This window comes from Copidosoma floridanum, unplaced genomic scaffold (genome assembly GCF_036245765.1).
Source record: "Copidosoma floridanum isolate Cflo_tuat_1 unplaced genomic scaffold, Cflo_Japanese_pri ptg000032l, whole genome shotgun sequence".
Lineage (NCBI taxonomy): Eukaryota > Metazoa > Arthropoda > Insecta > Hymenoptera > Encyrtidae > Copidosoma > Copidosoma floridanum.
Genome location: NW_028321909.1, coordinates 5,361,295 through 5,374,834, shown reverse-complemented (window position 1 = coordinate 5,374,834; position 13,540 = coordinate 5,361,295). Strand labels below are relative to the sequence as shown.

At 34.0% G+C, this 13,540-nt stretch overlaps 1 protein-coding gene across 1 annotated transcript; it reads left to right on the top strand.

Moving 5' to 3' along the window:
* The first annotated feature begins 2,115 nt into the window (after positions 1 to 2,115).
* On the top strand, positions 2,116 to 12,552 carry LOC106639375 (putative multidrug resistance-associated protein lethal(2)03659). Its single transcript, XM_089597317.1, has 17 exons — positions 2,116 to 2,747; positions 3,646 to 3,961; positions 5,399 to 5,509; positions 5,594 to 5,728; positions 6,580 to 6,784; positions 7,163 to 7,385; positions 7,484 to 8,051; positions 8,141 to 8,639; positions 8,713 to 9,000; positions 9,159 to 9,382; positions 9,455 to 9,562; positions 9,656 to 9,963; positions 10,037 to 10,267; positions 11,069 to 11,424; positions 11,486 to 11,731; positions 11,798 to 12,100; positions 12,187 to 12,552. Exons 2-17 carry the CDS (start codon positions 3,888 to 3,890, stop codon positions 12,334 to 12,336), a joined length of 4,029 nt encoding a protein of 1,342 aa, XP_089453443.1. The 5' UTR covers positions 2,116 to 2,747; positions 3,646 to 3,887; the 3' UTR covers positions 12,337 to 12,552.
* Positions 12,553 to 13,540: the final 988 nt, after the last annotated feature.

Sequence of the window (13,540 nt, the reverse complement as noted above, 5' to 3'; positions counted from 1 at the left end):
TTTTTCTGAATCCTCGAAATGTTATACTTTGATGAGCTTACTAACGAACAAAAGCTTACGATTTGCTTCATACACTGTAGTTTCTTGCCAAGTAAACGTCATGAAAGTTCATTGAATTAAAACATCTTTGTTCCACGATTTGATTTGGATATGAAATTCCAATCTTGCAAAAAATTAAACATTATTTGAAATATCATTCTTCGAATCATTTAGATTCTTACACATTAGTTTTAAAAAGCGATTTTTGATAATACCAACAGTTTTTCAAGTTTAAACTTTATTCCTGGTTCCAGATAAATTTCCAAAGACAAAAATCGTTCTGTGCCCACTCGTGGCTGCACTCATTTACATAAACTAGGGAAATAATTTTAAAACTTACCGATTCAAAACGATTCAGAGAAATACGGCTGGTCTCTCGCTCTTGCCAAGTATCTCAGCTACGCTCATACAGCATAAGGTCAGGCTGCTCAACTGTAAATCCATTTCTCTGATTGTTCCTACTCTATTAGATAAATAGTTGAAGCAAGTCCCTATTTAATGTAGGTGTAGTAAAGGCAACCTTATAATTCGATTTTTTGTTCTTACTCGAATATCCTTTTAGCTGGTAATTCAATACTTGACGTCAAGTACAACCATTCAAAAATAAGTGTATTCTTTTATAAATAATGAATATAGTATATATATGTATACTTATTTTACAGCCATTTCTGAGAACTTTGCCTAATAGGCTCTGCAATACTGGGTTACTTTGTATTTAATATGTGCTATCATCATTGGCATAGTAAAAAACCGCCTCGGTTTTAATTGTGATCAACCACTTACACAGCAATGGGGACTTTATTTTACGTGGCTTCTGAACCTCTTAACCACAGTTGGGATCGAGATTCGAACCCGATGAACTTGCGTTACCAGGCACGCATGCCGAACCACAAGATCTGCAACCTTAACCATTATGGTGTATTGTTGTTTCATTTTTTATACATGACAGGATCCACAAAAAATGTCTAATTTTTTCCCCGTTTATTCATAAAAATTTTTTTTGAGGCACACCCTCGAGATAGGGCTTATTTTTCTCGCAATGTCGTGTACTATTTGAAAAAAGATATGAATACGGGTTTCAATCAAGGTGACATCATTTTTCGTAAATTTACGTACAAACATTATATACCTATACGTGATGTGTATATATATAGATACAACAATAATAGTATTATAAATCGAGAAAATGTGTCACCCTGACTGAAACCTGTGTGCAGGAATTTTCTCATCATTGCGCGGAAAATAAGTCCACTCTCAAGGGTGTGCCTAAAAAGAAATTTTTGTGAGACGATATATTTACTCACATATATTTCGGGGTAACAAAGTTTTTTTTTACGAATAAATGAAGCTCAAGAACCAAAAGACAAATCCGAAATCTAATTCTTCGAAATCTTTTCGTTTCACTGTATATTAAAACATTTTTTTATTTTGTAAATGAAAAAACGTCGCTTAGACTTGATTGAATCATAGTAAGAGCATAAGTATATATGTTTTATTTCAGTGTAAACAATGACAGTGCATTAATATTACTTTTGATATATCCTTCCTATCATAATTAAGCTTACGCCACTGATTATTTATAATTAGAAGTATTTTCAAGGTTCATTTATGTGATCAAGTCCGCATAAAATAAAGTCTACATACTTTTGTACAAATTGTCTCTAATCTTATATTTTTCTAATCCATTTTAGTATACAATAATACAAACAAGAAAATATACATTTTTCCGTAATCGAGAAAAACCAATCGCGCACGACCTTATCTTTGTTTTTTCCAACTCTAGCACCGAAGCAAAAAAAACGCACACTGTTCATGCGCTAAGTACTCTCCTAATGGCAGAGGAAGTCTGGTCGCTTGGTTTTCATCCTTCAACACATTTTCATTGTTACGTAAGGGCATTTCAGATACAAACACTGACGCATTACCATTATACAATACTCTTTGATACAATAATAAAAAACAAAGTCACTACTACGATATTCACACTACCGATTCATTTACGTATATGTATGTAGAAGGAGGAGCTACTCGGGTGACTTTAAACGTTTAAGGCCAGTTTATCGCGTGCCTCTTTGCGATGCGACTCGTTAACCGACAGAGCACGTATAACTGTATAATATTACTTACTAATGTAGGTATACATATTTTTGTTTAATTATATATACATATACTCTTGCGCAAACGGAAAGAAAATGTGAGTATTTTTCGGTTGATTTTTCGTATATAATTGCGCGTTACTTTTGCACGTGATAAGAGATTGGTGCAGTGAAGTTGTGGTTTTACCGATCAATCGGATATTTTGGTTTGGAAAAAAAAAAGAAAAAAAAAAAATTTCAATCAGCGGTTTTAAGATCCCTTGGAAAACACGCAGTGGAAAGTATTCATTTGTTTTTATAACTCTGATTCAAGCGCATTTCCTGCGAAAGAGTTAAGATTGATTAAGGTTAATTCGTCCGCGAACGCGAAAGATAATAGAAATTTGTTCATCGTCCGATTACAGTGTTGTATTAAATATTGTTGTTGTAACGATGACTGCATCAATCTACAATAAAACTATGATTTTAACTAAACAAAAATAATATACAATTAACTATATGTAACGGCTGATTGGCCTAATAATAAGTTTTCGACATCGCACGCAAGCCAGCCGTAGCTGCCAGGTGGTAAAAGATAACCACCTTCATATATGTATACATATAAACAAATAGGTATGCACCAACAATAGCTTTCATGTACGATCTAAAAAAAGAATATAACGTGTATATATAGGTGCCGATCGTTTCCCGGTCTTGTGACGCCTGACGCGAATTTTTTCACAATAAAGCGGCAGTAGCACAATGAAAAAGCTCGCGCCTATTGATTCTTTAGCGCGAACCGTCGATGGTCATGTTTTTTAAACATATAACTTTCTCCACGTGACACGATGGTACCCGTATCGGTATCATTCATGGCTATGGGCACAGCTGTACAAACAGACAAGAGGAGATGGCATCGCGAATTTATACAATAACATATACGTCGAGTACAGGTGCGTGACTTAAAGTTTAAAATAATAATTGCCTCCCTTTTGTAAAATATTGATTTTTATCAAAAAAAAAAAAAAATTTTTTTAATTTTCTTTATTACGTGGTGAAAATATTATACAGTGAATGAAAAACAATGAAAATTTGGTTCACCTCGAGCGCGGCAATCGTGACATTCAAATCCACTTTAAATTTACACTGCAACACCAAAGCTTTATTGTCGGAAAACAGATAGTGTATTTACGAGCGATTGAGTAGCAAATGCAAATAACCTTTCACAATGCGCAACGATAAGAGACAATTTTTTATTCTTCCTTTTTCCACGGAGAAGTAAAAGTACATGTACCTATAATAGATAAAGATCAAAGACTTTTTTCTCATAAAGTCATGCTGGCAAAATTCATTGAGGCTACTCGATCGGTACACACTGAACAGGTGTCACATGTCTCTTCGAGATAAGGCACGGATTAATGCAAATTTACTTTTCGTTGTTATTAATAATAATTGTGACGCATCGGGCGCCTTTACGGGAGCTCGTTACCTATTTAAAGTAAGTTTTAAGCTCGAGACTTTTTTGTTCAAGTATTATCTTCATCCGTACGCGGAGATAATTGACGAGTGCGGTTTCATGTAGAGAAAAAAAAACTATGTGTCCTTGTTTCCTGAAAAAAAACTGTGCAACGTATCATAAGTTTGCTTCAAGAACATGTACAGACGCTCGCTAATAAATATATAGTATAACGTGTGATTAAAGAGACAGAGAGAGAGAGAGAGAGAGAAAAATATTGTCGCGTTTGATGCGGACAAGGAGAAAAACATCAAGTCATGGATTCCAGCAGAGCAAACAGTCGACCGAATCCGCGAGAAAAAGCGAGTGCCATTTCAGTTCTGCTTTGGTGGTAAGTATATTGATGGGAAACATAAGCAATTTTTTTACACCACTTTACCCTTGTGGCAATTGAAAAAACATTATTAATGCAAATGTGAATTATTTTTGAATAAGGTTGTAATCACGTTGAAAACGTCATTCAGTTGACAGCACCCATAAAGTAAGGGAATTAATTAGTTTATTGTAGTCTTAATATTACTCAAATAGTTAAAATAATATTTAGTTATTGCTAAAAATTATCAATCAGCTCAACCCCACACTTGATGGTAACACCTATCTTGGTCACAAATAACATTCAAATTAACGGAATAATAATGCAAGAGGACTTTTTTTGTTCAAAAACATCTACGGACATTTTGAACGTTTTTGAAGAATGTTCTTAAAAATTGATTTCACTACTTTGAAAAGTTGTGAAAACAACGTTTTTAAAACTTTGTGTACTGTTAGGATATGTTTGATAAAGTGATGCAATAATGACAATAGCGTATTAAAAGACGTATAGATAAGCAATATTCAATATCTGATGGAAAATTGATACTTTATTGTTGTTACAGCAAAACTTAAAAGTTTTCACAAATATTATTTTCAGCTAATTACAAGATTTAAAAGTTTTGGAATGAGACTCGTAGCTTAAATTTCTTTTTTCCTTACAGTAATTATTTCACCGGCAGTTTTATTTTTATCATGCATACAAAAAGTTTGTGGTATTATTGGGTAGTTTATCTGTTTAAATAGTCGTCTCATTAAAAAATAAAATAAATCAATTCAAGAAATCTGAATGTACAACATTCTGTCATAGATTAAAAAAAAAATTTGCCACCATAGGTCAATGTTTTTTTATTTAATAGAAATTTCAACGATACACGTCAAGTGTATTATTTAAGTAGATTTGGATTTTATGATTATTTTACATAACACTTTCACTGAACACAATTAATAATAAATCGATCACCTTTTAAAGATAACACTTATTTGTTTTTCCACGGAACCGCAATATCTGAATTTTTTTTTTTAATCTGTTATACTCCACCGGGTTAGATGACCTTTGTGTTTTTCATAATTCGAGACTTTGGTATTCCAGATATACTGTGGTCTTTGATAACGTCATCGAAATCCCACTTATTTCAAAATCTTTTTTTTTTACGACGATATCACTAAGATGTTAGGGACACAAGAATGTTTTTTGTTTCAACAATTTCAAGTATTTTTTCTTTCTTTCTTTTTTTTTTACAAACATTGATTTTTTGACGTGTTTTTTAAAATAACTTTCACCGACATATTAATTAATGTGAGATTTTAAAATATGCAATTCAATGTAATCGTTGGATCTTATATGGTTGATTTAGTTATTTTAAAGTTTATTTTTTAACTTCTATGATTAAACTCGTAAATTTTATCAAAAATTTTAAATAACTATCAAGAAATTAATTTAACTGTAACTTTATAGGTGGACAGTTGGTACATTTAAAAAAGGCTACACTAAAATCTTAGCAATCGATGACTTGTATGACCCGTTAAAAAAAGACAGATCGACCCTGTTGGGTGATCGATTAGAAAAGTAAGAGTCTCTTTTTTTTGGTTAAATAAATTTAATCTATACATTTTTCTTCAAATAAATAACATAAACTTGGTGTGTTTGCAGACAATGGAACGCCCAACTAAAAAATGCGGAAAAATTAAAGAGGAAGCCCAATTTGTTGAAAACAATGTTTCTTACATTTCGCATGGAAATTTTGTGCATGGGAGTCCTCCATATTATTATCGAGTTTATATTCAGGTAAACTTAATAAATGTACACTTACCTTTTTTTATAAATGTCTTAGTATATTACTGCAAGTAAAATATTTCAGAATTTAAAATTTTTATAGGTAACATACTTTATTTGTAATATCTAATATACGCGTAAAATCTTTTTTGATTTGGTTGCAAAACGATACTAACTTGTTTGAATTAACAAAAGTTTCAACGTACTTGTTTCAGAAAAAACATGATTCTGTACTGTTTTAAATCCTTTAACACATTTACCTCTAAAAATATTTCACAAATGTGTAAATTTATATCAATCATAAGCATTTTTTTTTTTTTTACTGGCAGTACGTTTCATTGAGAATTCCACTTGCCGTTCTTGGCTTTTATCTGGAAAAAATAATTGACTTGATTGCAACAATGTTTGATGAGAATAAAGTGTTGTTAAGTGTGATTACCTGCGTGATAAATTTTCAAGTCCGCATGTTTTTATAAAGCTTATGGATTGTTGTTCAAAATTTTCAACTACGTTTAAGGTGAACACTGTTTCTCGATGACAGAAATAAAAAGAAAACTTTAATAATCAAAATAAATCGGCTAAAATTTAGATGTAGACAATATAAGGTTTCCTGTGGTGCCGCTAAGTCATTATTGCTTCAGATACTAGGTGAGTGGATTTCTGATTCAACAGGAATCCATCTGAAATTTAATACTTGAATGTTAATGGTATTATCAATAAAAATAATTAATTGCATACCATAAAACATATGACTTTTTGCTTATAGACATTAAAATGCCTGAATAAATAGAACCATCCAATTGTAGTTACAATATACGTCAAAACAATAAATTTAATGTCATGTAATTTAAAATTGATTGCAGATTAGCATCGCCATTACTGCTGGGATTGGTACTTCAGTATTTCAAGATTGAAACGACAACAACTTACGAGCAAGCTTTTCTTTACGCTGGCGCTATGTCAGTCAACAATCTCCTATCGATAATGTCGTCAAACCATCTGCTTTTTCAGGCCTATTATCTTGGCGGTAGAGTTCGTGTATCAGTGTGCTCGTTGGTCTATCGAAAAGTAGGTGTGAATGTTGTTTTTATGACTATTTATTTCTGTTCTTAGCCAAAATTATGAAAATTAATTGTACACACATTAGCAAACAATAGTAATTTACAGAAAAAATGTCCCAAGATGAAATTTTTAGTATCAAAAACTATTATGCGAATAAAAACTTTGTTTTAGAGAAGTATAGCTTCATGACAAATTTTTATAGAATAGAAATAGTGTCTTGAACAACGAAAAAAAAAAAAAAACTATACAAAGCAAACCGTTACATGCAAAGTGTATAAGTATTAAGTATTCTATTAATAAATCAAATTATGAAGATAGTATAAATAACATTACAACAATATTCATAACAAGAATAATAATAAAAACAATCTTATTGTTAATCAGGCGTTACGATTAAGCAAAACTGCGCTAGGTGAAACGGCACCTGGAAAAATCGTCAATCTTGTGGCCAATGACGTGAACCGATTCGATTTGGTCATGATTTTTCTACACCACATGTGGACTGGGCCATTGACAACCCTCATTGTAGCCTACATATTATATAGAGAAGCACACGTTGCCGCCTTAATTGGTATCTCAGTACTGATGACTATAATTCCCATCCAAGGTAATTACACATTTAATATCACGTGATACGCAATACTACTGTAATCTAAAAATCAATTGTGTAATCTATTACATGTGAAAAAATTCCTTCTCGAACAGTATACTTTGGTAAACTGACTTCCAAATTTCGCCTACAAACAGCCATTAAAACAGATGAGCGCGTCCGTTTGATGGACGAAATAATATCAGGCGTGCAGGTGATAAAAATGTACGCCTGGGAGAAGCCGTTCTGTACCCTAGTGGAACTGGCTCGCAGACTCGAGCTAAGGATTGTGCGCAAAACATCGTTTCTCCGGGGGATTTTTATGACATTTTTTTTGTTCACTACGCGAGCAGCATTGTACTGTACCCTCGTTTCAATGTTACACTTCGGCGAGCCTCTGACTGCTGACAAAATTTTCGTGTTCGCTTCGTTCTATAATGTACTGGCTAATTCCATGACGGCCTTGTTCGCCAGAGGTTTTGCCGAAATAGCTGAGTGCAGGGTGTCTGTTAACCGGATACAGTCTTTTATGCTTCTAGAAGAGTTTAAAACAGGAAACGTAACGAAAATTAACGACACAACTGATAAAGAAAATAGTCATAATCTGGTTATCAAAGACATGGAGAACAAAGTGGTACTGGAAAACGCTGCCAATGGAAAGTACGGAAGTGTACCAGAGATTGAGTAAGTATTCTGGAAATGCTATCTGTATGACTGTTTAAAAGGAGATGAGTTGTGAACAGATAAGTATAATCATATATTTATGAGTACAGTAACACGATCGGAAACAATCGACAAACCTGGTCTGTGTCAATGGAAAACGTAACAGCAAAGTGGAACCCTGAATCGTCGGACAATACTTTGGAAAACATAAATCTCCATCTGAACGAGGGTAAACTGTACGCAGTAATTGGTGTCGTAGGTTCGGGAAAGAGTTCGTTACTTTCTTCTGTTCTGGGCGAACTCAATATTATCAAGGGAGACATCAAGATCCAAGGTAGCGTGAGCTACGTCAGTCAGGATGCTTGGGTCTTTGGCTCGAGTGTGCGTCAAAACATCCTCTTTGGCCAAGAATTCGATAGACAAAGGTATCAACGGGTAGTGAAGGCCTGCTCACTGTACAAAGATTTTGCACAGTTTCCGGAAGGTGATCATACAATTGTAGGCGAGAGGGGGAGTTCGTTGTCTGGGGGACAGAAAGCCAGAGTGAACTTAGCTAGAGCCATCTATAGACAAGCCGATATTTACTTGCTGGATGACCCCCTAAGTGCGGTATGATGAGACTGTTAAGCAATAGATGCGTTTAATGATCTAAACTTTTCAAAAAATATTGAATGTTTTTTAGGTCGACGCCCACGTGGGAAAACACTTGTTCGAAGAGTGTATAAGACGATATCTGCGAGGTAAAACTCGAATTTTAGCAACGCATCAGCTTCAATTCGTAAAAGACGTGGATGGTATTATTCTAGTGGAGCAAGGCAAAATTAAGTATTACAACGATTACCACAAACTACTAGAGGCGTATCCTGAATATCGTAGTTTGATTGCTACTGATAAGGAAGATAACTCAGTCGAAGATGATTCTATTGCAAAGACTGAGCTGAGAAGACGATTTTCGTCAACGGGCAGTAAAGTAAATACGAATATGCATTTGATTTAATCTACATTTTCTGACTTACGAAGTCACAAAACTTCACGAAGAAAAAACTTCTGCTATATTTAATACCTTAATATTTCATTTTTTTAAATTTTAATCATTAGAATTGAAATGTAATCGATTATTTAATTTAGTCACGAGTATCAGAGAGTGGAGATGTTGACATTGCTGACGAGAATGACGACTTGAGAAATTTAGAGGATGTAATGGAAGCTACATCAAAAGGTGCTGTGAAAGGAAACGTTTTTTTACAGTATTTTCAATCAGGTTCCAATATATGCATGATGTTTGTTATGATTATACTGTTTCTTCTGACCCAGCTTTTTGTCAGTTTGAACGACTTAGCAGTTCCTACGATGTAAGTAAATAGATTTAATGTGCATCACATATCTACAAGGGATTTACCTCAACCCTATGTTGTATATTTCAGTGTCAATGCAGAAGAGTTGCGAGCCTTTAATAAATTAAAAAATGACAGTAGTAACGCAGAAAACGATACCACTATCGAGATGACCGAAGATGAGCTTTACCCTGTGGAGTACTACATTTATCTCTATACATTTATAGTCGTATCAATTTTCGTATTTGGCTTGACACGTTCGTTTTTATACTTCAAACTCTGCCTTCGAAGTAGCGAGCGTTTGCACAACTCAGCTTTTGCAGCCATCATCCGATCAAGTATGCGTTTCTTTGATACGAATCCAAGTGGGCGAATTCTCAATCGATTTTCGAAGGATACATCTGCAATGGATGAATTGTTACCTAAAGCTATGCTGGATTCTAGTCAAGTTTTATTATTGATGGGTGGTGCTCTGGTGCTCACCTGTTTGGTTAATCCAATATTTTTGGTTCCTGCTGTATTCATTGGAGTCGTGAGCTACTGGATAAGAAAGGTGTACCTCAAGACTAGCAAAAATATCAAACGTCTCGAGGGCATGAGTAAGGATTAGTATAAGTATTATAATCTGTAAAATTACAAACAGCATGAAAACTCACACAAACTATGTTTTAGCTCGATCGCCAGTATTCACTCATCTGAATGCTACTTTAAATGGAATATCGACAATTAGAGCTTACGGAGCTCAGAATATTCTTAAATTAGAGTTTGACAAGTTCCAAGACGTCCACACATCAACGTGGTATATCTACACAGCGTGCAGTCTTGCCTATGCCTTTGCCTTGGATTTATTTACCTTTAGCTTCATAACTCTCATTACCTTTACTTTTTTAATTTTTCGAGATCGTAAGATTATATTTACTACATACATGTATACTGGTCATTCTACCAAAAACGGTATACTCCATGTCCCATTTGATTACAACGTCGTGTAAGGAGATATTGATCTGAAAACTTTTAAATACGTAAAGGATGTTTATTGCTGAAGGTACAATAGAATTTAGATCACAAAAAGCATTACTTTAGTTTAAGATGTAAAAAAGGACTGAATTAGTGTCAGGGGCTCATGTCTCACTCGTAAAGTTATAGTTTTGATGATACTTTTAATCAAAATACGGATTTAAAAATTTTTTTTTGGTATAGAATTACAAAGTTATCAACTCAAACATTATTTTTCAACGAATTTATAAGGCCTATAACGCTCCTGTTTTTCTTAAGAGCCCGTAACGCTTTGCATCTTCATTTATTGTTGGTTTGTGAACTCAAGTAGTGACTTATACGAATGTTAGTAGTTGGTACATGATATAAATGTAAGAATAAAGGCAAATGATCACTGACAGCTCTGTTACCTCGATTATAATAAGATTTTATAGGAGCCTGCCACGCTCCTATTTATTAAAAATAAAATAAGAAAGTCATCGTAAAAATTTTTCTCGTCCAGATCCAGCAGGGACCAAAAAATTTTTGCTTACTTTGGTCACAGTTAATACGGAAGAAAATTTTTTTATTAACAACCCGTTTTAAGTGTTTGTCCATGCCAGCCCTTAAAATATACCGGTTTTCGTAGAATGACTCATATACTAGCTATCAATATGATTAAAACAATTGTTCACGCTCTCATGGTAATTTTGAGTCGCATTATTACAGAATTTAATGGTGGATCTGTGGGACTTGCTATTACGCAAATGATGTCGATAACTGGTCTAGTACAATGGGGAATGCGACAAAGTGCTGAGGTAACGAATCAAATGATGTCTGTCGAAAGAATCTTGGAGTACACGCAGATACCCCCGGAAACGAATTTGCCGGATGCCGACAATACGACCAAAGGAAAAAAAATAAAAACAAAGAACCAAAAAACCTTGACAGTACAATTTTTCGTACCACCCAAAGACTGGCCCCATGATGGTGCCGTCGAATTCAAGAATGTCTTCATGAGATACGCTGACAATGAGCCACCCGTACTCAAAGACTTAAATTTCCACATCAACCCATCGGAAAAGGTATATTGGAGTCGATATGCTTTTGAAGACGTTACGTAATCCACAGGTTTTATGTTGTTAGGTGGGAATCGTGGGAAGGACCGGAGCTGGTAAATCATCGTTGATCTCTGCAATGTTCAGACTAGCTCCATTAGAAGGTACAATAGAGATTGACGGAGTTGATACGGGAACTATATCGCTGGAGGACTTGCGAAGCCGGGTGTCGATAATTCCTCAGGACCCCGTACTTTTCTCCGGCACATTGCGTCGCAATTTGGATCCCTTCGAAGAGTATCCTGACACGGCTCTATGGGAGGCTCTAGACGAGGTAAAATAGTTAAATAAATGGGTTCATTGACTTATAAATCGTGGAATTGTCATTGTGTTTTTGTAGGTCGAACTTAAGGACGCAATAACGGCATCTGGAAATGGCCTAAACTGCCGAGTACTCGAAGGAGGCAGCAACTTTAGCGTTGGCCAGCGTCAATTGGTCTGCTTGGCAAGAGCCATTTTGAGGAATAATCGCGTGCTGATGTTGGACGAAGCCACTGCCAACGTTGATCCACAGACGGATGCTTTGATCCAAAGTACAATTAGGACAAAATTTGCTTCGTGTACTGTTTTAACGGTAGCGCATAGAATAAATACAATAATTGACAGTGACAAGGTCATAGTAATGGACAAAGGCCAATTAGTTGTGAGTAAATGATGTTTTAAGCACACAATTGATATTATACCTTTTAATTGTCGAATGTAAGTACAAAATATGCCCAATTTTTACAGGAATTCGATCATCCGTACTTACTGCTGCAAAAAGAAAGTGGTCAATTCACGTCGCTTCTGAAGGAAGCTGGAGATGCTATGTTCCAACAGTTATACGAGCTAGCCGAACAGTGTTACAAAGAAAAATCTGTCAATTTCAGTAAACTGTGATGAATTTAAGATTTAGTTTGAATAAAAAAGATTTTCTTTTATTTAAAAGTGATTTGTGTAATATTACGCGTTCAAAGAATGACTTTGAGGAAAACGTTAGTGATCACTACTTTTTTTAAGTATTATGCATAAAGAAAGGATATTTATATTTTTATAAATTTTGTAAATTAATACATGAAGTACTGTGTATAATATATAAAAAATAGAGATTTAAGTATTAACTGATTAGTATTTCAAAATATAATATGTAAATTCTATAAATTAAGAAATTGTTTTCTATGATAAAACCTTTTTCCTGTTCAAACCGTGAGCCACGATAAATATCGTAAACAGGGGATCAATGGATCTAGATACAGTGCAATGGACGTTGAAGTGCAGTCCTGATTAGTTGCGTTTAGGTATACAGTGAATATACACAGTGAAATGGTTTAAATATGGTGGCCATCTACTGCACTGTATAAACTAGATCCACTGTAACGAGAGATTCTTCGACTGATGTCACCACTAGCAGCATGTATCATTGCTAATATTATCGTGAAATTTTTAAACATGAGCAGCCAATTAAAACCTTAGGTCTTAAGTGAGCTATAAATACAAGTTATCGAATCGTTCACTATAAAGTTCTAGATTGTTTTCAATTTGGAATTAAAAATTTTATTTGAAAAGACACCTTTCTGTTTTTACTGTATCATGCGTTAAACATTGTATGCCATTTTTTAGTTAAAATTTTTTAAATATTTTTTGATATAAATTTACTTTCATATTTTGCATTTATTCATATCTTATCATTTTATCCAACATTACTCAAAATTTTCATTCCATTAGATTAATATTAATCTATTCTTTTCAGTACACTTATCTTAAGTATAAGAACATAAAATGAAGAATTGCATCGTAATACTTATTACATTACAATAATTCTGTTTACCGAGAATAAGTCGTCCCTTGTCGTTTTCATGGAGGATTTTATGTTAAAGTCCAGCAAATTTGCAAGAGTAATCTGATTCAACTAATTTTTTTTCCATGAAATTTAACACGGTTTGTATAGCAAAATGATAGTACAACTTATTTTCGCATGGAGAATTACGCCACACCCAGATCACCCTACGACTTAAAAGTAGACAGTTTAATGACTATTAAAAGTACAATTTAAGTACAATTTGCTTTTTTTTAAAAACATATAACTCACTTCAGAAATTTCAAG